This window comes from Dufourea novaeangliae, unplaced genomic scaffold (assembly GCF_001272555.1).
Source record: "Dufourea novaeangliae isolate 0120121106 unplaced genomic scaffold, ASM127255v1 scaffold147, whole genome shotgun sequence".
Classification (NCBI taxonomy): domain Eukaryota; kingdom Metazoa; phylum Arthropoda; class Insecta; order Hymenoptera; family Halictidae; genus Dufourea; species Dufourea novaeangliae.
Genome location: NW_015374029.1, coordinates 912604 through 937731, shown reverse-complemented (window position 1 = coordinate 937731; position 25128 = coordinate 912604). Strand labels below are relative to the sequence as shown.

General features: G+C 36.4%; 1 protein-coding gene across 1 annotated transcript in view; it reads left to right on the top strand.

The window, feature by feature from the left end:
* LOC107189407 overlaps positions 1 to 23581 on the top strand; it is a 59230-nt gene extending 35649 nt beyond the window's left edge. Inside the window, exons 9-20 of the mRNA XM_015577932.1 lie at positions 1593 to 1695; positions 5837 to 6009; positions 10939 to 11419; positions 12809 to 13205; positions 14221 to 14455; positions 14892 to 15063; positions 15335 to 15574; positions 16046 to 16201; positions 19892 to 20049; positions 21754 to 21863; positions 21928 to 22449; positions 23429 to 23581. Coding sequence (XP_015433418.1) covers positions 1593 to 1695; positions 5837 to 6009; positions 10939 to 11419; positions 12809 to 13205; positions 14221 to 14455; positions 14892 to 15063; positions 15335 to 15574; positions 16046 to 16201; positions 19892 to 20049; positions 21754 to 21863; positions 21928 to 22449; positions 23429 to 23581 — 2900 coding nt within the window. The remainder of the gene's footprint in view (positions 1 to 1592; positions 1696 to 5836; positions 6010 to 10938; positions 11420 to 12808; positions 13206 to 14220; positions 14456 to 14891; positions 15064 to 15334; positions 15575 to 16045; positions 16202 to 19891; positions 20050 to 21753; positions 21864 to 21927; positions 22450 to 23428) is intronic.
* The last annotated feature ends 1547 nt before the right edge of the window (positions 23582 to 25128 follow it).

Below are 25128 nucleotides of genomic sequence, written 5' to 3'. Positions count from 1 at the left end.
GGGATTAAATGATGGAAACACATTCTCCGCCGGTTTCAATTAATTTCGACAATCGTTTTGTCTTCCACGGAAGAATTATAGCTCGGAAAAGTACACCGAGAAGAGGAAAAAACTTTCCCTATAATTTTTACTTATTCTGTAATGAGAACCTGTTTTTTTTATCTATTATACTCCTATTCGTCGGATAATGCGTATAAATTGTACAATATTTCATACGACCAATTAAAAACTTCCCTGGTGCTAATAACACAAAATTCGAGTAAAGCAAAAAATCTGACGGTAAGAAATGTCCGGTTGAATTTAATTCATTTTATATACTTTATTCTAGGCTTAAGTCCTTTCTTCTTTCGTAAATAAAGAATGGTTCCTTTTCACACGTTCAATTTGAATTCCAAAATTACAATTCCATTGAACTCTCATTATCAGAGATAAATGCACACGAGTTAGTATAGTTCTAGTTTATGTATACACTGCTCAAAACAATCATAACACCCAGTCTTATTTTAATTAAAAATCATACAGGAATTAGACACAATATTGACAGTGAAAGCGATATACGATGCTCTAATTGTTTCGAGTAATGTATATAAAAATTATACAAATAAACCATTCCCATTGTAGTAGAACTCGAGACACTACATTTGAAACGTCCTGTACAGTGCAGATTCTCATTTTCCGAGTGTAGAGACGGATAATTGGACAGGTAGATATTTAATGAACTCGTCCGGATGACCCAGTTCTACTATAATATCGAAACTACAGATTTTTTTTTGCAATTTTAATAAACATTGTACTTCATTCAGAATGCAATAAAATAATCAATACATATAATTTTTCTTTATAATTTTCTACGAACAAATAGCTGTTCTTCCTCGCTATTGTTTCTCTAAATCAGCCCACAAAAAGTATTAATATACATAAAAATCTGCAGTTTCTTCACAATTAACCCTTTGACGGTGAACAACAGGTGTATTTCCTTCGTTCTAGGAAGAAATTCGGAAATTCCCATTTTTTAATCGGCTGTTGCTCTGCATCTATCGTATTCTTATATTATTCTATAATTTATTCTATAATTATTATATATTTTCTAAAACTTATACAAAGTATTAGATGTTTTTGTTAACCCTCGGTTATCACACATATATTTTCGAACATAATTGTCACACTGGGTCACACTACCGATTAAATTAAGTCGCAAAAATTGTAAGATAAATTTGAAACATTGTAGAATATATTTTCAACGTAACAGATTAGCATTTAAAGTATCATCATGCTAAAGAAATTCTTGAAACAAAATTTCGAAAAAATTCTTTCAGGATACCTGAAGTTATTGCTACATAGTAATACCATTTTCAATGATGCCTGAAGGATATTTTACTTCAAAGACAAATTTTGGTTCGTTTCGACCCCGTACGACAACCGAGGGTTAAATCATTAACAAACAACATCGTAATATAATCAGCGTCCTGTTTTGCGAGTGCAGTTCGTAGTCAAAGGGTTAAGCGAATCATACTCAATCCAAAGAAGAGAAAGGTGATCACTGCCACGAATAGGATATTTATAATAACACCCAATCTGTTTGTTGTTTCAAGAGCCGTCGCCGTTGTACGACAACAATCACCACCATGAGGAATGCCTAAAATGTAACAGCTGCGGCCTGAATCTCACGGGACCGAATCAGAAGCGGGCTAGACGGTGAGTGGAAAATCACAGATATCGCCGAACGACCCTGGGCCCGGCTGCTTTAATTTCCTATTTGTACAGAGAATACCGGGCTCGATCACGCAATAAACATCCCGGTTCTGTTGTTTCTCGCGCGGTTGTTCCGTGGAAAAGAGGAGCATTCGTATTGCAGCCTTGTGCTGGAGAAAAAAGAAGGTTCGAAATCCGTCTCGAGAAAAAATAATTTCACGGTTAACCCTCCCGTTGGTATTGCACCCACATGACTGTACATTTAGAATCACTAGGTAAAATGTTACTGCAATTTAAAAAAGCGTTTCGTTAAATGTAGCACATAGTTTGTAGTAGATTCGAGAAAAAGGGTGTACAAATTAATTCGTGGCCCTATTACAAATTAATACTAACTAAGGATAAATTAATTCGTGGCCCTATTTTCGTAGATTTGTTGAAAATAAAGTCTAGGATTGAAAATATTCCCCAAGACTTTTTACACATTTACGCTATTTCTCGGGAATTTCGGGAATCTCCTCTCGAAAATATGATGGCGGTTTTGAGTAATTAATTGTGGAGGCCACGAATTAATTTGTAGACCTAATACTAACAGTAACAAATCGAAAATATGAAATGATGTTTTCTTATTATTAGACTACGGATTTTATGCATTTTGGGAATATTCGATTGTCGAAGTCAGTATACTCAGAAGTAGAATGAAGTTTAATGGAATTTTCGTTTTGTTCGGAATACGATGAAACCTTTAACACTAGAACTACCAGTCAAAATGACTGGTCAGTACACTTTTCTAACGATGATTGAAATGTTATAAATGGACTATGGATTTTTATGCAAGATCTAATATTTTCTGAAGATATTTATAAAGACAAAAGCAAACGTAGGAATTTCTTCCTTCTGTTAAGTATCTTACTTGGTTCAAAGGAAAACAGGAAACTGGTTGCATCTTACGAAACTTTTGTGTTTCATTATATTTCACAAAAGCTCTATACGCTATAAATGCATAAAATCTACTGTCTAATTATAACAATACATTTTCTCAGATCTTCTGTAACTTTATTACGAAATGAAAGTGAATGAATTAATTAATTTATAAACTTGCAAATTTTCGAAAGTTCGTTATAATATCAACGGATTTAAATAAATATACATTTATTGTCGGTGGTTCTAGTGTTAATAAGGGAAATAAATTTCTGTTGGATTTCAGTTTCCAACAATTAACTCACAAAAGTCTATACTTGCATTAATATCGACAATCTACTTATTATAATTTAATGATATAAATTGTTAGGTAGAAAATAATATAATCTATGGAGACCAAAAAGAATACCGTGCATTTGTGTCTATTATAAGTAGAAATAGTAAGCAGTGGTCAGACACATTTGTTGATGAAATTTTAACGCAGGCTACTGCTTCGAAAATAAGAAGAAGAAACGCTTCGTATTCGTTTACAATTGTTCGAACTGTGAATTTTCAACGTGAATTGTTTTTTCATGAAGGTGAAACGTGACGGAGCTCCTGGCGATCGCGATTCAATCAGTTAAAACGTCCCTCGATCGTAACGTTCGACTATGTATCACGGCGACTACGACGATTTCCATCGGTCCGACGAAAGTTGTTTGGCAGTTGTTCTCTTTTCGGTTTCGTTTCGATGTTCAAGACCGCGATAAAACGGTTGATTCGGATGTTTACAGCGTGGAACCGTTTGAAATTTATGCGAAACTCGGGGTCGAGGGAATGTAACTCGATTTGGCTCCGGGTAGAAAACAACTTTCGGACATTTTGTTTTACCGCTCGACAGTGAATTATAAAGATAAACTACCTCGATGCTTCGGAATGAAATGTTATCGCTGTTTCTAGAAGAATTACTTGGAAACGACTGAGCAATAACTTTTCCTTTTAATACGGTTGCATTATCAAGGTATTAAGAATCCTTTATTTACGTCTTCTAGTTAAATGTTATATTCCTAACAATATTAATCTCAAACAATTTATCAGTTCCTTAATTTTTTAGTAAATTCTGAACGCTGATTTTATGTGTTACTGACATTGTTCGGTCAACAAACGGAATAAATCAAACCCTGTTTTAATTTTAAGAAAAAACTTGTAACACTACCGCAATAATTAAATTGTTAATTAAGTTAACACACAAATATTCGTTCTCAATTAGTCAAAAACTTTACATTTCTTTACTCTGAAACATATTGGATTAATTTTTTAAATTTTGACCTCACTTTAATACTCTTTAATTTATTAATTAAAGCGTTAAATTTCATTCACTTGACAAGTTTTCGAAGTTTGCTTGTTTGAGGCATGTATCGGGCTTGTATAATTTGATGGTAGAAGAAAAAGGTGAAAACGGTAAATGCATTAACAGCTCAATATTGCCTAGTAAACAATTTCATCCGAATCGTGATTCAAAGCACTCCTCAGGCATCGCATTGATTTTAATTGGTATTGCGTGAATCCGGGATAATAAAGGACGATAAAGGGGATAAGAGGGTCGGCGTGATCCAATAACGACCGCCGCTGGGACGCCACGGATTCACTTTTTATCGACCGGATTCGACTTTCATGAAACCTCGCGCCCCCACGCCGGTTGTTTTCACCCGCGATAATGTTCGCACGAGTTCGAGAAGTATCATTCTCACAAGGATTCTTCCTTCGGGAATTTATTAGCTTTTTATTTACAAGCTGGATATTCTTCTCCATTTCACTTTATCTTAAACGGGTAATTCTATTTAAAGCCAAAACCTTTGCATTCTGAAAATTGGAACGTCGAAAAATTATAACTAGATTGTTAATATATGCAGAAATTAAATGTTTATGGATTAATTTACAGGCAGTGGAATCGAATAAAAATGTATTGGTTCTATCAATGAGTCTAGTAAACTTCAAATGAAATGAAAATCGCTATAATATCTAATATATTATTATTTTCCTTCTAATATCCAACTGTTTCATATATTAGGTGGACTAATGAGTACTCCACTATTTTTTGTGGAACTCTATGTTCAGTTTGAAATAATTCAAATACCTATTCTATTTTAATAATATTAACAATTTGTTCCCATTAGTCTCTGTCATTTGGACTGAATTGAAGATTGGAAAGATATTCTACAGCTAAAATGTATCGCCATCATATTGGAATTCTATTGAATTACTTATTAGTACACTTACTATAGATCATTAAAGAATTAAAATCAAACTATTATGATTCTTATATTATATAATTACGAATTTTAAAGTAATAAAGAAGTACAGAATGTGAAGGATATATTCTTATGGAATATGGAATCAATAAACTAGTATGTCAATAAAATAAAATAGTTTACTTTGTAAGAAGTTGAAATAGAATGATACATTCCTTTAGTAGTTTCATTGCTTTAGAAATACTTTATTTATAGGTACATAAGTAATTGAATCCTTCATCATCAAAATCTCAATCACGACTCCATTGTCTAGTATTCAATAATAACGATTGTTTTAAAGTGTACGATACAAGTAGAGATTATTATAAATTTCTGTAAGAACAAAATTAAAATACGCATGTAAAACTTATATTTCCATATTATTCCCGACAGTTAAAAGCTTAAGTTTAAGTCACAAAAAAGTGGACATTTTTTCCCATGCGTTTGATTATTTCAGCAAGCACTCAAAGGATTAACTCTTTGCAGTCGGAACTTTTTGAGTATGGAGAGCCAACAAGTCGAGAAATTCTTTAAGTAAACAAAAATTTATAAATAAAAATATAGTAAAGGATATAATATTAGTGTTTTAAGTTCTATAATTTTCTTTCGTATGATACTTTAAAAAACATTCTCCAAGAAGCATCTATCGAACGCTCGTGTCCCCACACTTCGTTCAATCTTTGAGTCACTTTTTCCCATTCCTTCTTTCTAAATTGGACTCTGATAATTTTCCAAGTTTTTCTTGAATTCTGTTACTGGTTGCAGGCAATTTAAAGGTGCAAAAACAAAAAATACCTGAAGCAATTCCTAGTGGCCAGTCTCGATCGCCACTCGACCTTCCGCAATATATTTAGTCGTGACTGAGAGTTCCGTTTCGACTGCAAACGGTTAATTAATAAATCAATGAACAGGCAGTAGTAAAAAAAGAAAAAAAAAGTGATCCCTTTGACCGACAGGTTCAAGAACCAAATACTTTGCGATCTTCACTTCGCTGACGTGGCGCTGATGGAGTGCTCGGACTTCATGGAGCAGTTGCGCTGCTTTAAATCGCATCATTTAGGCTGTGAAGTCCGGAGGAGAAAGTCATCGACCACCCTGATATTCCCGTTGCCGCCGCAGGCCTGCTCAGGTGAGGGATCGGAGAAGAACGATTCGAATTTTCGTACCGCCTCGAGCGGAAAACCTCGACTCGGAACTTTTACGGTCGCGCATATGTATGAACGAACGCTACAGGTGGTTCCTCCCCCTGTCTCTTGGTTCCATCGTGCAATTCCAAGTCGCAATCGACGACTTCGAGCTGAACGGAAACGCGAAACGTTCGCTCGATCCTGTATTCCGTTTCACGTTTTCGTCTGTTCACTTGTCGATTGAATCGATAGACGTTTCGTGTCGTCTTTTAAAAATACAATACCGGTGTTTTCGGTGTTCGAGAGTAACTCAAATGGTTTACGATTCTATCGAAAACTTATCACAGTATGAACGTCGATTATCGGAAACTCGCAAATAGAGATTATTGGAACACAGTGCACGTGGATAATATTGTTTTAAATGTTTTTATTGATATGTTAAATTGTGTGTTTTTTTGGGACCAAATTATTAGAAAAATATGTTTGTCAGAGTGGATTTGTCTACCTATTAGTTCGAATAATCAAGGTTCTAGTGTACTGAAAGTTGATGGGGCATGGAGATAATACAGGTGTTCGATCATTCGACCCTTTTAACACGTTGACTGTCACAGTGGAAAAGGCTGTACGTAGCCAGACATATTTTATTTCGTTTTAGTTCGTGTTTAGTTAACCCTTTCGTTCCCGCTGTTGCCATATGGCTACATGTTTTAAATTACGAAATACAATATGGGTATCTTGTATTTTTTCATATTTGTGAGTGTACAATATAGTTTCTTCTAGTTTTGTATAGATGATATGCCACAAATCTGAATATGCACTTAAAAACTTATATTACAAATACAATAGAAACTCACAAAACTGTAATTTCTTTCAAATATATCGAAAGGGTTTATTGATCAAAGGTAAGAAAAATTGGGTTTCATTACAAATAATAACATTACAATGAGAATTATTATATATAACTGTGATAAATATAAATAAATTGTCAAATGGCAACGAATGAAAAATGGGATCAAACGGTTCGAAAATGTTAAAATGTTCTTATGAATCATTTATCTGTTATGCAATATAAAGAAAAATAGAACAAAATATTTCTTCGGTCATTTTTATATAATTTCGGAATGAAAAGGTTAATATAGGCTGTTGGTCTTGTTTTAAATTATACTGTGACATTAATTTTACTTAAATAATTCAGCCTCCTGAGTGCATTGCAACATTCGTATCATGTACTTTTAATGACAGTCAAAGTGTTAACAGAAAATTCGTTGAAAGAAGATCTGGAAGAAGTTACACCCACCTTGAAGTATCGTTCCTAGTTTCTAAATGAATTGTGTTTTCACTTAGAATATTCCAACGAACGGTGGAGAGAGAATTTTTCCGTGTATGTTTGAAGATTTTACGAGGGCTCTTAACGTGGCGCGGGAATTTTCATTTAACGCGCATTTACTGCATTCGCCACCTGTTTTTTTTTATATTATAACGCGTCCCTCGAAGCAGCACGTGAAGGAAATGAACGTGTTTTGGATTTTCGAAACACTTGTTGCGACAGGAGCTGGAAATTGTTATCCACTATTTAATAAGAGTTAAAGTATTCTAAGATGGATAATCTAAACCGAAGCTTCTCGACATTCTGAGTACCGAACGGAGAAACTTTAACAGAAAGAAAAACTATTTATTTCTTGTTTTAACTATTTCGTACAGATTGTTATGTATATACGTTAACGGACGAAAAAATTACTGCTCCTTCGATTTGTTTTATTTTTATTATTTTTTAACGTCAACTTCGAACTACAATATGTGTTTAATATATATTCTGATAGAGAATTAAAAGCTGTTTAAAATCCAGTACAGCAAATCGACGATGAGAGTTCGAAGGCATCTCGGCACTGACTTGTGTAACGCTGACTTTTTAATGAGGTTGAACACAGTGATAAAGCTCGGAATTCTGAAGCCAATGATATTTGTTTCCACCGCATACGGCCATTAGTTTATGAAATATTTAATCTTCAGTGCCGAGGAGCTTTCGAACGTTCATCGAAGATTTGCTGTATATGAAAGTTTACCTTGATATTAAGAAATACTACAATAAAAAAAAATGAAGAAAGTGGTAACTGTTTTGTTCGTTACGGTACAGGCTGTTTTATTCTTCGGGACATTAAAAAATCTTTTAAATCAATTTCTGTACTGTTATAATAATGTCATTTAGTATAGTTACTATATACACAATCTTTATAAAATCTACAATAATATTCATTATATTCACGTAGATTGCATTGTTCCAACGAGAATTGTTCATCCATAAAAAAAAGTTTGAAGTCATTCCCTTAATTTCATTTCATATTAAAACTTCAGAAAAAGAAATTAAGTCCATTCCGAACAACTTCGAAAATCAAAGATATTTCATAATTCTCCACAGCACTCTGCAATACTCTTCCAGACAATATTTTAAGTAAGAAGTATGCGACCAGATATCACAACTCGTACAAATATCACAAACCTAACTCATACGGAATATTCGCGATAAATATAAGCGACCAAGAAACCAAGGACCTAACTTCAATACTCTACGTTCATTTTCCCTCTCAGAAACGATAGAAAGATCTCCAACGAACACGTCTTCAACTCCAACAAGACAATGACACTAAAAAAAGAAACTAAACGTTCACACGTGTCACCAACCGAAGAACAAAATTTACCAATCGCAACTGTCAACGACTCAAGACTATTAAAAACTATTGCAATAACTCAGCCTACAAAAGTATACCAAGTGAAGTTTCTCCACGACTAAAAGAGATCGACCACAAGACCATGGACACTCTGGATCAGATAAAGGACGGCCGTTCGACGGTGTGTGGGGACGGATCGTATCAGAGACACGATCTTCATTATTTTATCGAAGGGAATCTCGTGATACTCCGAGCAGGGTGGAGATACAGGGGGAAAAGGGGAGAGTGTGGAGGTGGGAAACTGGAACGGCGGCGCCCCGTATCGACGATCGAATTTACGGAGCACTATAGCCCATTAATTCCAGCCAGAGGGAGAGAGCCGGAGATTAGAGGGGGCGGAAAGACGACTTCGTAGGGGCAACTGGATAAATGCGCCCCGGCCGGTTCACTTTAAGTTCGAATACCAAGCCTGTCTGTAAAACAGTTTGGTGTTCCACCTTACAGTGAGTCGATCGCGTGGTAACGTCTACGCCACGGTAATCCAGGTGTTGCAGGCGAAGAGTCGGAGGATCGCCATACGAACACAGACAGGGGGATGGAAACGGGTGTGATCGAGGAAATGCATTATTGGTGATACGTGCTTAAGTGGCTCGGAGTGTCTTGTCGCAGGAAAAATCTCTGAGATGCCGTGGCGCCTCTTGGATCCACGATGGATTCGAGGTGGTTCTTGAACGCGGAGAACAACGGAGATTCATGCCTTAATGATTTCTAGGCTGCTTTGGTGATCTTCGCGTCTCTATGCGGTCTGAACGTCTAGACACTGGAGGATGCTTCGATGGCTCTTGCGGCGAGAAGTGCAGTTAAGAAGATTCCCTGTTGCGTTTTTTGTGGGTTAGGTTTTGGAGAATTGTGGATCTAACGGTGATTTGAGGGATAAGATAATTGAATGATTGGAGTTGTTCTTTTGTCTAGAGAATTTTCCGAGATTTTAGAATTATATTAGTTTGTATTGGGTGCGGTCGAAGTAGTGGAAAAAAGGGCAGAGGGGATTGCTCTAGCAAAAATGAATCAGACGTGTGGACTGAAATCTTTTCAGCGGAGAGTACTTAGTTTTTGAGGAAGTCACAGTTTAAAATTAAGCTGATAGTGTTCGTGGGTATAGTAAACAGAAATTGTTAGTAATGAAAAGACACGTTAGCCAAGTCCAATTCAATTGCACTATTCTGTAGATTTTCAAAGTCGATCTCCTCGAGACCTTAACCCGGACGAAAACATTTAGGAAGTATCTCCTACCTGCCTGTAAATACTATAATTTTAGTCGCACCCTGTATATTTTATTATTATTGTATTATATATTTTACTATTATTAGCACCAGGTAGGATCTACGAGAGGAATTAATTGATAAATCAACCCATTGTTTACCGACGAAATCAGTATTCATTATATTTAGATCCTAGAAGATCTGCGAAAAACTATCTAAGGTGTATGAAATACGTAAGTGTGGCAAGTACCTAAGATGTAAAAACTACTTACTTAAAGTGCAGAAACAACCTAAGGTGTTGAAGGTACCTAAAGTGTAGAAAGTACCTAAAGAGTAAAAACTACCTAAGTTACAAAAACTATCTCAGGTGTAGAAGGTATCTCAGGTGTAGAAAGCATCTCAGGTGTGGAAATAAACATAAGCTGTAGGAATTGCCTAAAGTGTAGAAGCTACCTAAGGTGTAAAAACTATCTAAGGTGTAGAAAGTATCTTAGGTGTGAAAACAATGTAAGGTGTATGAAGTGCCTAAGGTGTGGAAACTACCTAACGGTAAAAACTATCTAAGGTGTAGAAAGTATCTCAGGTGTGGAAACATTATAAGGTGTAGAAAGTGCCTAAGGTATAGAAAGTACCTAATGTGTAGAAACTACCTAAGGATAAAAACTACCTAAGGTATGGAAAGTATCTCAGGTGTGGAAACAATGTAAGGTGTAGGAAGTGCCTAAGGTATAGAAAGTACCAAATGTGTAGAAACTACCTAAGGGTAAATACTATTTAAGGTATAGAAAGTATCTCAGATGTGGAAACAACATAAGGTGTAGGAAGTGCCTAAGGTGTAGAAAGTACCCAAGGTGTAGAAACTATCTAAGATGCAAAAACTACCTAAGTTCTATAAACAACTTAGGTGCTACTACCAACCCTGTCGATCCCAGAAGAAGCTTTCAACCAAAACCATATCCAACCACAACGTATTAACACCCAGTTTCCTAACCTCTAATTGCAGATGAGTTCTGCACCGAGTTCCCGCACAACCTGGTGCCAGGCGCCGGTTACTGGATCGAGTGTTCCAGGCAGCAGATCATGACGGACACGATCTGGGACGAGAGCGAAAGTGGAGACGCGTCCGACCCAGAACAACCGGACGATCAGGAATCGTCGCAAAGACGGCAGGACAACAGCAATTGCTTCTACGAGGAGCCGGAAGACGGGCTGGACAAGGTGCCTAAGAAGAAAACGACCATCGAGGAGCAATGGGAGAAGAATCAGGGGTTCGAGCTCACGTCCGTCGAGCAGGAGACCTACGAGAAATACTTCCATCAGCGGGAGCACTGGAATTACTTCACCAAAGACGAGGACCTCGGACCGGTGATACTAAGCATTAAACAGGAAACGCTGAACGGCCGGGATCAATTCCGGATCCTCGTTAGGGCGACCAACTACACCGTTCACGGCCTGATCCCGGCCAGTTGCGTCTTCGCTGATCGGTACTAGAATGCTCCACTTGCTGATTTATGGGGGTGATTCCGGAATAGCGTACCTCGAGAATTTGGTCTAGGGTGCTATTGTTCTAGGACTCATGGAGGATTCCTAGTGAATGTTGGCTTTGGGACTATGTTTGCGTTTGAAGTAATCAAGGTGGCAATAAGTAATTCACTTGTGGTTTAATAAGACGACGATGACTGGTTATTTGTTTCAAGTATTCCGGGTAGTTATGATTATTTAATTATCTAGTTTCATAACCCCCAGATACCACGCTAGTGCGAATTTGCAACAGCGATAAATTGTTTCCGTTTGTAAGATTCTGTTTGGGCTAGCATAATGGTTTCAAATTTTCATAGTTAACTCTTTAGGGTTAGGTGGGTTAAAAACTGTCCCACCTTTTGCTTAGCTTTTTATGCATCGTGGGATATATTTTAACCCACCTCGAAAAGTTGAAGTTACTCATAGTCATACAGTTTAATATTTTATTTTTATATAATTTTTTTTATATTAAGAAAAAATTCTGTGCAACTAGGGTTTCTATTTTCTTTAAAATCGTGTGCCTCAGAGTTAAAGAATTATTTCTCATTTTTGCAATTATTAGCATTGAATTTATGAGGAAATTGTGCCCCAAAATATTTGTTATGAGATCAATTTGCTGTTATTCTCTTCGAATTCTTAATTATGAAGAATTCGAAAACCCAATTCTCACTAGTGTGGTATTCAGGTATGCTGAGGAGGGGTGTGGTTTTTTAGGGTTAGTAAGATGAGGATACAGTGAGGTTCTCTAAAATGTTCACGATTGAGAAGAGTCGATGGGCAACTTGGGGAGCTTCGAAGACATAATTATTTACGGTTGACTGTACTGAAAAGGAAGAATTGAAGTTAGAAGATATTGTAGTATTAATGTGTAGAGAATATATCAAGAGCATAGTAAACAAAAAAGTGGTGGGGATTGTGTAAATTCGTTAGGAGTCTCATAAGAAGAATATTACAGTTGTTAAAAAGTTGAACAACAATTTTCTCGAAGATAGAATTCCATGGTGAGGGGAATTATTAAAACAGAAGTCCTCTTTCTTGAGATAATTCGAAGAACAGAGTTTATGAATCACCCTGTAAAGGAAGCAGAGAGTCCAGGTCATCGCCTAAGAAGATAAAATCATTCACAATCAAATATTCATAACCATTTTTAAACATAGAATTCTATAGTCCTTTATGAGATAATCAGGCGAACACAGTTTATGAAACATCCTGTACAAGATGTGAAGCGAATATACTGTAGTATAAAAGATTCGAATCGTGCATAACCTTTACAGCTAAAGAACAGAAAGTTAAAGAAACAAGGGGTGAATTATTCACGAAAAAAGTGTTGGAAAATCGATTGTTTTTCGTAGATACAATCGCGAGGAGGTAGTCCGCAGCCTCGGCAAGGAGGTGAACGTGAATCCACCGTTCACGCTGGGCCAGTTGCCGGACACTCAGGAGGAGCTGCTCAAATTGGATCAGGTATTCATAAAGTCCGAGCTGAAGGTCGGCGTGATCTACGTTCAGGAGCGCCAGTGCACCGAGGAGGAAATTTTCGACAACAACGAAAACTCGCCCCTCTTCGAGGAGTTCATGCAGATTCTTGGTGATAAAGTACGACTGAAGGGCTTCGATAAGTATAAGGGCGGCCTGGACATCACCCACGACTTGACCGGCTTGTATTCGGTTTACACGAACTGGAGGAGCATCGAGATTATGTTCCACGTTTCCACGCTGCTGCCTTACGAGAAGAACGATCCCCAAAAGGTAGGATTCGTTGACGTTTTTGCGGTCCAATTTTATTATCAACACTTGATGTTATATTGAACATTATATGAATTTTATTAGCCAAAGTAATATTAAATAGTTCACTTTATTATATTCGTTAGGTGATTATGACACTGAATTTGAAAATAATTCTTGAAAGACGCTTTTAGCTGCCATAGTATTTTTTTTAGCAGAAGTTTACATGCGTTTTGTGAAGTTTATTTATGAATTGGGCTTAAATGTCCATCTTTTCATGCATGTGGAGAAAATGGTCAAATTGAACTGAGACTGAGTCCCTACTTTAAGTAACTGTAGTATATTTAATTGATTTTATTGTTATGTTAGATAGAAGCTTCAAACAAATAGAATACACTCTATAATTCTGAAATAAAAAAAAGAGCTATGTTAATAATTTTCATTCATAAAAGTAACGTCGAATATAAATACCAATCACTAGATCATCCATTTCATGTGCAAGGATCTAGTATTTACATAAATATCTATAACTTGACTAGATTTCAAACTTTTAATTGCATAATATACTTATAATATCTAATAAATATTACGATAATACTTATGAACGTTGCGATTGTAACATTGCAAGCAAATATATCGAAGATCACTAACATATGAAACTTCTGCAATAATATTAACTGTCGAGGCGATGTCGACTTAGGATCGTAAAAGATTAAATTTATGATAGCACGCACATTATTTAACATATATTCTATTAGTTTATTGAGATTCATTGTTTGGACCGCAGAAAGTAGTTTAGACAATATCCTAGGAGAAAGTTTTCCTCGTTTCTTTATTTAATAATTAAAAGGAATGAATTATTACAAGTTGAGTCTCTCGAAAATCTTACTTTCTTGTGAGTTGATCAAATTTAGTATTTCTAATGGTATTTATTTTTACGTAGACGATGTATTACTCTTGAAAATTGTTTAATTTAATACCCATGTATATTATTTATTAGATATATAATACGTGTGCATTATAAATGCGAAATTCGTAGCTCCAAAGGAAAAGGCACATCGGCAACGACATAGTGTGCGTCGTTTTCCTAGAAGCTGATAACACTCCATTCAGCCCGGGCTGCATAAAATCGCATTTCCTGCACACGTTCATTCTGGTGCGAGTCAGTCCCCGTATAAAGAGGAAAATCACCAGGTACGAGGTGTCCGTCGTAACGAGGGACGAAGTCGGTGCCTACAAGCCCTATCTTTGGGAACAGAATGTCTTCGAGAAAGGTAATAACTGGAATTTCCACGAAAATTCCTCCATCCACCTTTTGACACTCCCTCTAAACTTTGTTAATTTTCAGTTCACATAAGAACATATTTATAAATGAAGAATTTCGAAAATTAAATAAATTTCCGTTTCCTTATTTCGTTTGAAAATTGATCAATTTTTGTTCCCTTAAAATTTTGTTTAAACTTTACCTCTAATAGTTTTTATTTTAAAACTTTCTGTCGTGACTTCTGAAACTTTCTTAATAATTTTTAATATCAATATCTCTATACAAAATTTTGTATGGATAGTTTGAAACAAAATTTCAAATTTAATATAAAGTTAAAAAAATAGTACCTACTTGAATCAATTGTACGTGGTGCGAGTTAAATTTGATAAGAACAGAATCTGAAGTTGCTGGTCCAATAGATTAAATTTAAATTCCTTTGTTCGCAGGACCGATGTTCCGTGAATGGATTCTGACGAAAATCGTGAATGGCGAGAGGGCGAGCTATTCGGCGCCGAAATTCGCTCGGATGCAGGAAAGAACGAGGAGTCAGATGCTGGAGGACATCGTGGCCAATTTGGCTAACCATGCGGAGACTGGGCAAATTCCGAAACCGTACAGGTGAGAGACATTTTGCTCACTGGAATAGAAAATAGTAAGAAAAATCAACTTTGACGTTCTTATTATCGTCTCAAGATACGATTTTTTAAAAATATATTAAATTAAAAATAATTTCGTTCTTCTCTATTGTTATTGTTATTACCGAAAATTCGTTTATTAGCTGTCAAAACGATACAGATAATGGAAAATTGGTTTCCTTGTATCTTTGACGGAATATTAAATTAATATCTACAGATATATTAATTCATAAATCGATATGTAATCGTTCTAGACGTGGTTCCTGGAGACCAATCGGTCACATGAGACCGTCCTCGCCGCTTTTGGACTCTGTCAGGGATCAATTCGAGGACTACGATCAGCTTGCCAGGGACTTCACGCGAGTGTTCTTGAACAATCAAGAAAACACGTCGTTGAACGCGAATTTGTTCGACGTTTCTTTCTTGGTGCCTGGCCATCAGAAGCAGAAGGTCCGGTTCATAGGCGTTAGGGCGATTCTAGCAGTGAGGAGCAGGTAACCACCAACCAATTATTTAATCAGTTCCTCTTCCGAAGACATTTTACTTGTTTAAAAATGATTAGTTAATCACCACGATTAGTTACTTTAAAACGGTTAGCAATTCATTAATCTTTGCACAGATTCTAACTCAAGCAACTTAGAGAAATTAGAAAATATTGTTAAGAACTACTCCCTTACAGATTAATGTTAATTGCATATCAATGTCCTCATCTATGACCAGAACTTTTTTATTAAATAACATACAAAGTGAAACAAAAGATTTGATGATATTTCATAAAATTTCTACTCTACCTTCACTTTAGTACACCTGGACAGTGAAAGTAGATCACCATATACATTCCATTTTCTGCAAATTAATTACCTTAGATTAGTCAGTCGGTCGTTCGAGGGATAAAATTGAAATATAAAGCGAACAGTTAAACAAGAGCGTTTCTGTAAACAATGAAGATTGCACTTTTTCTTCAGAGTCTTCCAAGAAATGCTGTACGGAATCCAAGCCGGTTTCGGAAGTCCTCAAGTGCCAGTTGCTGAGCTGCTCGCCAGACCGGCGCCAACTTTGCTGAGCCCGCAAAAACCGCGAAGTTCGAACTTCCTCCAAGTTCCCGACCTAGAGACTCCCAGGTTTGTATCTTCATGATTATTTTTTACTCTCAGTGATGTACAGTTTCGCCGACTGGACATGTTTAGAAATTCGAATCACGATAATTCAGTGGAAAAACGATATGGTCGATCGAAATTTTGAATCGGTATGTGGATGTTAATCCATTTTTGGCCTGGTAGGCGAGGATTTGGTGTTTAGAACTTCTATTTTGCTATTATTGTATTCTGCCCATCTTATTTCGTTAGAATAACATTTTTGTCTGAAGGTTTTATCTCAAAGTTCAAAGAATTAAAGCTTGAATTCTTCTTATTAATCCTTCATGAACCATTTTTTAGAGGGTTTAGTTATTACTACACTGCGTGGCATAATTATAAAACCACCTCAACATTTTGAGTCCTTATGTATTGTGGTTAAAATAAAAACAAACCATTTTTTCATCCTTTTCTGCAGAAACATTATTTCTCAACACAATTTCAAACATGGCATACTTGATTCGTTTCTATTTTAACCACAATTCATAAGAATTGAAAATTTTGGGGTTAAAAGTTATGTCACACAGTGTATTAATACACGAAGTTAATCTTCCTGAAAGTTAAGATTCACAAGAATTAAACAATTTATCTTACAAGAATTGTCGAATTATAAATAGAACAATTAATTTATGAGTGTCGATTAAATCTGTTCCCATTACAATGTGTTTTGTTTACTTGCACAGTTCACGAGTATAACAACATACACAATCAATTTGCTAAAAAGATCTTCTATTTCTCAGTTCAATGTTTCACTTCACCAAGCGAAAAATGGGTTAAAGAGACAATTTGAAATGACAAACCGAATTTATTCAGCGACAAAAACAGTTGGAACTTGCTACAGAGTTGAGCACAATTTTATTCGAACAATACCTAGTGAGAAGCAACAGTATCTAAGGGCATCATTCTGAGCTTTAAACAGTTAATGAGATTAATATATAATTTGATTCATTCACGAAGAAGTATTATTTTGTTATAAAAATTGGAATTTCCATGTTTAACACGTTGACTGCTCTAGTGAGAAGCAACAGTATCTAAGGGCATCATTCTGAGCTTTAAACAGTTAATGAGATTAATAATTGATTGATTCACGAAGAAGTATTATTTTGTTATAAAAATTGGAATTTCCATGTTTAAACGATTGAAAACTACGAAGTGCTTTTTTTTTATCTTTAGTGAAAAAGGCCGTACGTAGCCAGACACTCTTTATTTCGTTTTTTAAGTCATAAATTGTCGAAAATATTTGTTTAGTTAATAGAGGCTGTAGGTCTTGTTTTAAATTATACTGTGATATTAATTTCATGCAAACATTTTATAACAGTGTTTAAATAATCCGGACACTTTTCAATGTACGTGTCACCCATATTTGGATGACGTGGCAGTCAAAGTGTTAAACGATTGAAAACTACGAAGTGCTTTTTTTTATCTCTTATTCGTTATTTGAAATTTTTATTTAAATAAAAATTTGCCTGACTCGCTCTAACAGTGAGAGACCCGATGCCTGCGATGTCGTGTTGTCGAATGTATATATATTCGTATTGTATTTATACATATAATTGTAATTATGTGTACTTTTGTACGGCACTTCCATGTCTCCTATCCTCACAGCACCGCATGAGAACTACTTATAAATTATATTTTCACGACGATCGGAGAATATTCCGATCCAATCACATCTCTCGGCTGCCAATTGAACTCGACATTATTCTATCTGCGATGCAAGAAAACGATCGAACTCTGCGATCCGTTGTCTACTTTACTGTGAATGACGTGTCGCATGTTTACACTTCCTTCTTTATTAACTCTCGAGAAGCAATAACGCGAATACAAGTTGAAGCACTCTCGCAAGATTAAAATCACAACCAGCCACGCCTGATCTATCTCTCTCAGCTTCGGACGAGATCGACTCGTGTCGATTTTCGTTTCTCTCTGCGTACGTGTTCTTTTTCCACGTCTGAAGTTCTTTTCTCCACGTGTGTCTGTGTATATTTTTCATGTACTTTGCCGGAAGTACACTGTTTTTATCGCAGCGATTTTGGGAGGTAATTTACGGATGGGGAAGAATACGGAATTTTTTAGTCTTATGGAAGAAATTGTTTCAGAGATCATTATGTACGGATTTTTCGATTGTTCAAATCACTACATTCACGTATAATATATACAGTGACTCACAAATTTGTTCACGGAAGGCTGTCACATTTATTTCGCCAAATTACGTACTAAACTGCGAAATTTATTTTAATATTGAGAAATATATGTCAGAATATAAAAAGAGGTGTATAAAAAAGAATTGCATAAAGATCTTAATATTTAATTATTATTTCGACAAATTACGTATTAAACTGCGAAATTTATTTTAATATTGAGAAATATATGTCAGAATATAAAAAGAGGTGTATAAAAAAGAATTGCATAAAGATCTTAATATTTAATTATTATTTCGAAACTATGTGAACGAATGTGTGAGTCACTGTACGTCTCAGATTTTTTAAACTTTCACGATCTAACATCGTACAGTCCCCACTTTGAGGCATTCGAGTATATTTATGTCCTATTAATACAAGGTATAGGCAACAATAGAAACGATTTTGTATTAAAGCACATTATGTAGTATGTGCTGAAATTTCAAATTTTTCGAAAGAAGTTAATATTTAATATTCTTCATTTATTTTAATTCACAATATCAGTGTTAATCTGGATTTTTTATTCTAACTGTCGAATATTTTCTTTAGATTACACGATCAGTAAATTGTATATTTAACATTTTGAACTAGAATCATGACTACCAGACGTTCTGATACTTTCGAAGACTATGGAGCAACGAGTCTAGTCTTCTCCATATTAAATCTCTACACACTACCAGCCAAAAGTATGAGTTCAATAATCAATGACACAGTAACTTATTACTCTGTTACAACATAATAAAATTCACAAAATCAGTACATACACAGATCATTTCCAATCAGATTTAGTTCATTACTATCATCAAATCTTTACAGAATAAAATTATTCTTTTTCTTTAATTATCAAGCCTGGTCCCATAGTTTTGGCCGGTAATGTAGGTATAAAAGCAACACAATTTGATCTAATTATTCTTACATTTCTGCCTATGGAAAAAAAATAATATTATAACTAAACAATCTCAGATCTCCTACAATATCTTCAATTAAATTCTAACGCAAGAGGTTGAAATACAATCTAATAAATCAATAAAATAAATAGATCGATATTCGTACAATACGCACAAGCTTTCGAACCACCGTCAAACCATCTTCTTCCATAAAGCTCCAAAAATTCCATATTTCGTCCATCGAACGCGTCTAACATTATCCTCTTAAATTCATCTACGTGGCATGCAACGATCTATGCAGCTAACACGACGCAAACGATTCGACGAAGAATATAAACCGCCGTTGATCGTGATCCCCGAATCTCTGTTCCGTTCAATTTCCATCGCAACGTACGGACCGGGCTTTCGTCGTTGTCTCGTGTAATGTCCTATCTGGATCGATACGCTCCGAAAATTAAGTACCCGTTAACCACCTTAAACCACCGCGCGTTTCCTCCCAGACGCCCCCATACCCCCGATATGAAAACGTGTCCCGAAAGTCTCTCTACCTCTCCGTACCCTTGAGGTGCCGCTCTGCGGTTTCTGTGAGATACTGGCTCTGACCTGTTTAGACCTAAAAGTGTGCCGTCCTCGCCAATGGTGAAACGAGCGTTCTCGAGGCTCGGAACGATCACAGCGGGCTGGGGAAGAAGCATCCGGAAGCACGGTGGAGGGAACACGCTGCAGAGCGAGGACCGTAAACGATGGGCCAGTTCCCAGGACTGCAGCAGTACGTGGATTACGATTTTATTATTTTTTTTTATTTTCTACATACGATAAATGCAACAATGAATGAACATTTGGGGGATTCTGTAACTATTAAAATCGAATTTTAAATGGTAATATAGACTCCTCTCGATTATTGTCAGGCTTGTTCTACGCGATTGTTGTCTAGATGTTATTCCCACCATTAGAGGAAGGGAGGCCGTCGAAGCTGTCAAGCGCATACTTTGTTGAGCCTCTGGTTTTGTTTTCTTCTGCAAGAAACGAATTTAGGAGGGTATGAGCATTCCCCCCTATATGATTATTGTCCCAGCGTGGATCCGAGTTTGGGACGATAATCGAGAGGAGTCTGTAGTATTAATAAAAATTGGGCATTGAAAAATTAGACTCTTTTAGTATCTATATCTTTTTATAATGTGTAGATTTCAATGTGAAATATTGGAAACATGTAATTGATTAATATTAGAATTACCGAACCCGTCAAAACGACGGACTTAGGATTTCTTGTTTTATAATTACTGAAATTAGAAAGATGCCTTCATAGGCATTCAGGTAGATCTTTAAATTATTATTTATTTTATGACACTATATTGTGCAATACTGTATTATGTATTATAGATATTGTGATATTATAGGTACAATTTAATTTAGTATACTAAATACTATTTAGTATATTAAGTTAACTTATTTAGAAAATTAAAGTAAATGAACATTTCTAACCAATACACAGGGGGACAAATAGCGTACCTAGCTGGACGAAAGTCTGAAAGTAGTCTGCATCGAATGTTTTCTTTCTTTTCTATTAATTTATATACAGTCTAAGGTAAAATATATTAAAATTATTAAAACAAGATATAATATATAAAAATGAACGATGATAGGACATATATACCATATTTCTTAGATTTTGATAAAAATGTAATATTTCGCCTTCTTGTTTTTGTGTAATGTATGCACAGAAGAACGTTGCACATTGAACGAATTAAACCACATCGAACTTGGAATAATGCAAGTTTGAAGGTCAACATAATTAATTTTAATATGACAGATTAGTGCAATGGATTTAAGATCCATTAAAAAAATTAATATGTTCGGATACAAATGTTTGATTATTATTTATTTCCTAACTATCATATAACATCTTTATTTCCAAAAAATTATGAAATCATGAACTCATCGAATTAAACAGTTTTGTCCACCTAGACAGGCTACTTGTCCTGTTGTGCAAAGAAGGAGTTTAAAAAAATCAATATTTTTGATAATGTTCATCATTTAATGGTGCATCCACCCTATACTGCCCCTGGTCCATAAAGGCGAATTTACACTTTTACACTGTGGGTGTGCACGGTGGACGATTCATCCACATTTAATTTCATTAAAAGTAAACACTAGCTCTACTCTGTTCCCTGGTCAAAATGAATATTCACTTTGGATGAAATACAGATGACAACAATCTTTACACCTTTCAGCGTACATAAATCCTCCACAATGCACATGCAAAGTATAAGAATTATTCTACTCGCCTGATAATATCAGACTTATTCAACTCTATCATACAGGTCTGACCTAAGTGTCTGACCACGAACGACATATTCTACTTGCCCCTATTAATATTCAAGGACGAATAAAACCAAATCAGTGATTCTTCCATACACGAAATTCTACATTTACGTCATCATCTGATACCTCTTTTCCTATTTTTCTATCACAGATAAGGAGGCAAAGGAGAAAGAAAAGGCCGCCCAACAGCTGGCGGTTCCAAGGCTCAGCGTGTTCGTGGACGCTCAGAAGGTTGACAGAGCAAAATTAGCCCAGACAGAGGTAAGTCCCTATCATACTAGATACCATAATCCATAATTTTAATCGTGATCTCTTCTAATTCTAGTTTGACATCATCGAATTCGATCCAGAGACCTTCAGGATCCTCCTGGACTACCTGCACACGGGCTCTTGTCCTCTAACTTGCAGCAACATACCTGGTCTGATCTGCGCAGCGGAGCATTACGATCTGCCGGATCTCCTTCAGGCGTGTTTCCATCACGCGAAACAGTTCCTACGGATCGAGATCGTGTGCGTGATGCTATGCACGTTGGAGAACTACTGTTGGCGGTACACGTCAGCCTCGGAGCTGGTCAACATGATCCTCACGTTCATCGAGACCAGAGCATCGCAATTGTTCCTGAACTCGGGTTTCTTGACCCTAAGCGAGTCGATGGTGCAGATGATAATGTGCAGGAGCCTCGAGGTCAGCGAGATCATGAAATTCGAGGCGATGCTGAACTGGGCCAAGCATAGGATAAAGACGAAGACGAAGGTCGTGGACCCGAAGATGGAGTTCAAGTGCATTATGGAGAGACTAAGCAGAGATCTCAAGCTCTACAGGATATCGCCACAGGAGCTAATCAGGGTGAGATGGCGTCAATGAGAGGAAAGTGGAAAATTGTTGCTAATTCTTCTCGGTAATTGAGGATCCACAATTCTTTTAATGACTCAAAAAGAATCTGTTAGATGTACGATGTATTGGGTTGTTGGATAAGTCTTGAACCTTTTCTAGATATAAACTTTAGTCCAGTACCTTGCAACAATACAATTAAAGTAAATATGCACTATTCTTTTCGATAATCTTCTGGCATCTATTGGGTAGTACCATTATTCCATCCGTACAGAATTCTTTTATGTGAGAATACATGGAAGAGAGAAGAATGTAAGAGATACATGTAAGAAAGGTTTAAGATTTATCCTCAATCCAGTATAAAGGATTATGGTTCGTATCAACATGGACCATTCTGTCTTTCAAGTATTGTTGGTAAATTTCTAGTGTCTCCTATAGTCTTCAGAAAGTAAACGAACCTAAAGTCTTCAGTAATTGTAAAAGTTAGAAGGTGAATGAAAGATCCTGCTGTGCCATATTATACAATAACTTTTCCAAGGACTTTGATAAGGTTTTAGGAGAATTAAAGAAATATTGCGCTGAATTTGCAATTAGGGTTGCTATTTTAAAATCTGAACCAAAAGAAGGCTCTAGTAAAACTAACGTGTCTGAATAGCCTTCGTGTAGTAATCGATTCTTTTAACCTTTTATAAGTCCGAGTTAGATTTATCTCACTTTCCTAAAATAATTTATTTCTCGAGCAAATGTGAAACTCAAATTGACAGAAATAAAAAGTTGCTGGCAACATGGTTGCCACTGCCTCAAAGAAGGTTAAAGAATTACTTTAAATAGGATAGAATATGACAAAAGTGTGGAGTGTTTTAAATAATATTGCGATTGAATATGTTGATTTCACAAAAAAAAAACTACAAAGCAACAATTTCACTCCTCCATGTCTTACACTAACCTTACAACAAAAAACAATGTCATTATTAACGTGTTGAATATTTTTCAGATCGTTTTACCATCGCACGCGATCAAGAACGAGAGGATTCTCGAGACGCTGATGTACCAGGCGAATACCGGAATGTACAAAAACGTGGACACTTATTTAGAAACGTACGAGAAGAACATACAGAATCAAGATAGTTTCGATTGCGGAATGTAAACGACACTCGTGCATAATAATCCTTTCATCCCTGCGTAAAAATGGGAGGAATTGACGTGTACCTGAGAAGCAGAGACTCGAATCGTGAGTTCACCTGTGGCAGAAGGGTGATACCCCAAAAAGAAAAAGAAAAAAAGAACACTGATATTTCAGTCACGAGTTCATCGTCGTACACGCCACGTGAACAACTCCTCGGTCCTGGTCAGGACTATTTCTTTTTTTTTTTTTTCGATTAAACCCGAGGGGGAAACTTCGACGCACGAAAAGAGGTAATTATCTCGGGAAACGCGTCGAGAACAATGATTGATCGCCTCGGAAATTCGTACCTCGTCCATTTTTCCGTGTCGAGAAGACCTTACGTCGCATGATCCTCGTCAACGGGAACACGCCACGAGAAGACGCGTGTCGGTTAAACAGACGAGCGCTATCGAGGCGTTGTTCGTGGAAAACAGAAGAACCGAACGGGATTAACGAAGCCCGACAACGTAGATTTGATCGCTGACGGTGGCTCGACCGAGGCTTCGATGTTCCTCGAGTGTCATTGTGATCAGCTTTTATCTGCGCGCGACAAAAAAATGTCTAGTTGATAATAGAAAATCGTTCTGGGTCTCCTGGAAGTCTCGATCTTTCGTTTAAGAGAAACTAAAGCCAACTGAGAAAGCGAATATTCCCTTTGGAGAATGATGAAAGGAGAGTTTTAACGTTCGACGGTTTGGAAAACCTCGTCGATCTCGATGGAACTCGATGGGAAGATCGAAATCCTGGATGAGGAGGGGACCCCGACGGGAAAAGAAATGCACAAATTTCATATCGTTCTAGAAATTAAACTGGGAGTGGAATTCCTTCCGCGAACGAATTCCTCGAAGAATTGAGAGACCTTCGAGACGTTAGTAGTCGATTAGACGAGAGGAAATACAATTAGAGAAATTTTATTGCGCGGGCGACGCTGAAAGTAGTCTAGCCCCCCCTCCCGGTACAATTATCCGCGTGGGGGCGCTCGCGTCTGGCGGCCATCTTGTTTCTGCGCCGAAACCGCGAATCGCCGTGAACGAAAAGTTTCCGGCAACGGAATTCCGAACATGACAATCTGTATCATAAAAAAAGAAAACAACAGGATTTAAGGGGGCGAAAAAAGAAAAAACATAGAACGAAGAAAGGAAAAACGCTATTTAATAAAATTACACGTAACGAGTAACTTACTTGGTAAGCTTGAATGAATTTAACTACACGTATATACGTACACAGGTAAGGGGAATGGGGGGAGGGGGCGACGGTAATGATAACAATAAATAACTAATAAACGATAAGAAGTAAGAAATAATAATAATATAGTAATAAACGATGTTGATGTTGAATGTGAAATTTAAGTGGACGATGAAGAAACAAACACTAAGGGGAGGAGCGAACAAAGGAAAAAAAAAAGAAGTTATATATAATATAAATATACAATACCGGACAAATGAATTCAGACAAAGACATTTTTCGTTGTACTTGTTGTTATGGTGACGTTACTGAAGTTCTGCCCTGCGGAGTGTTTACGATTATTC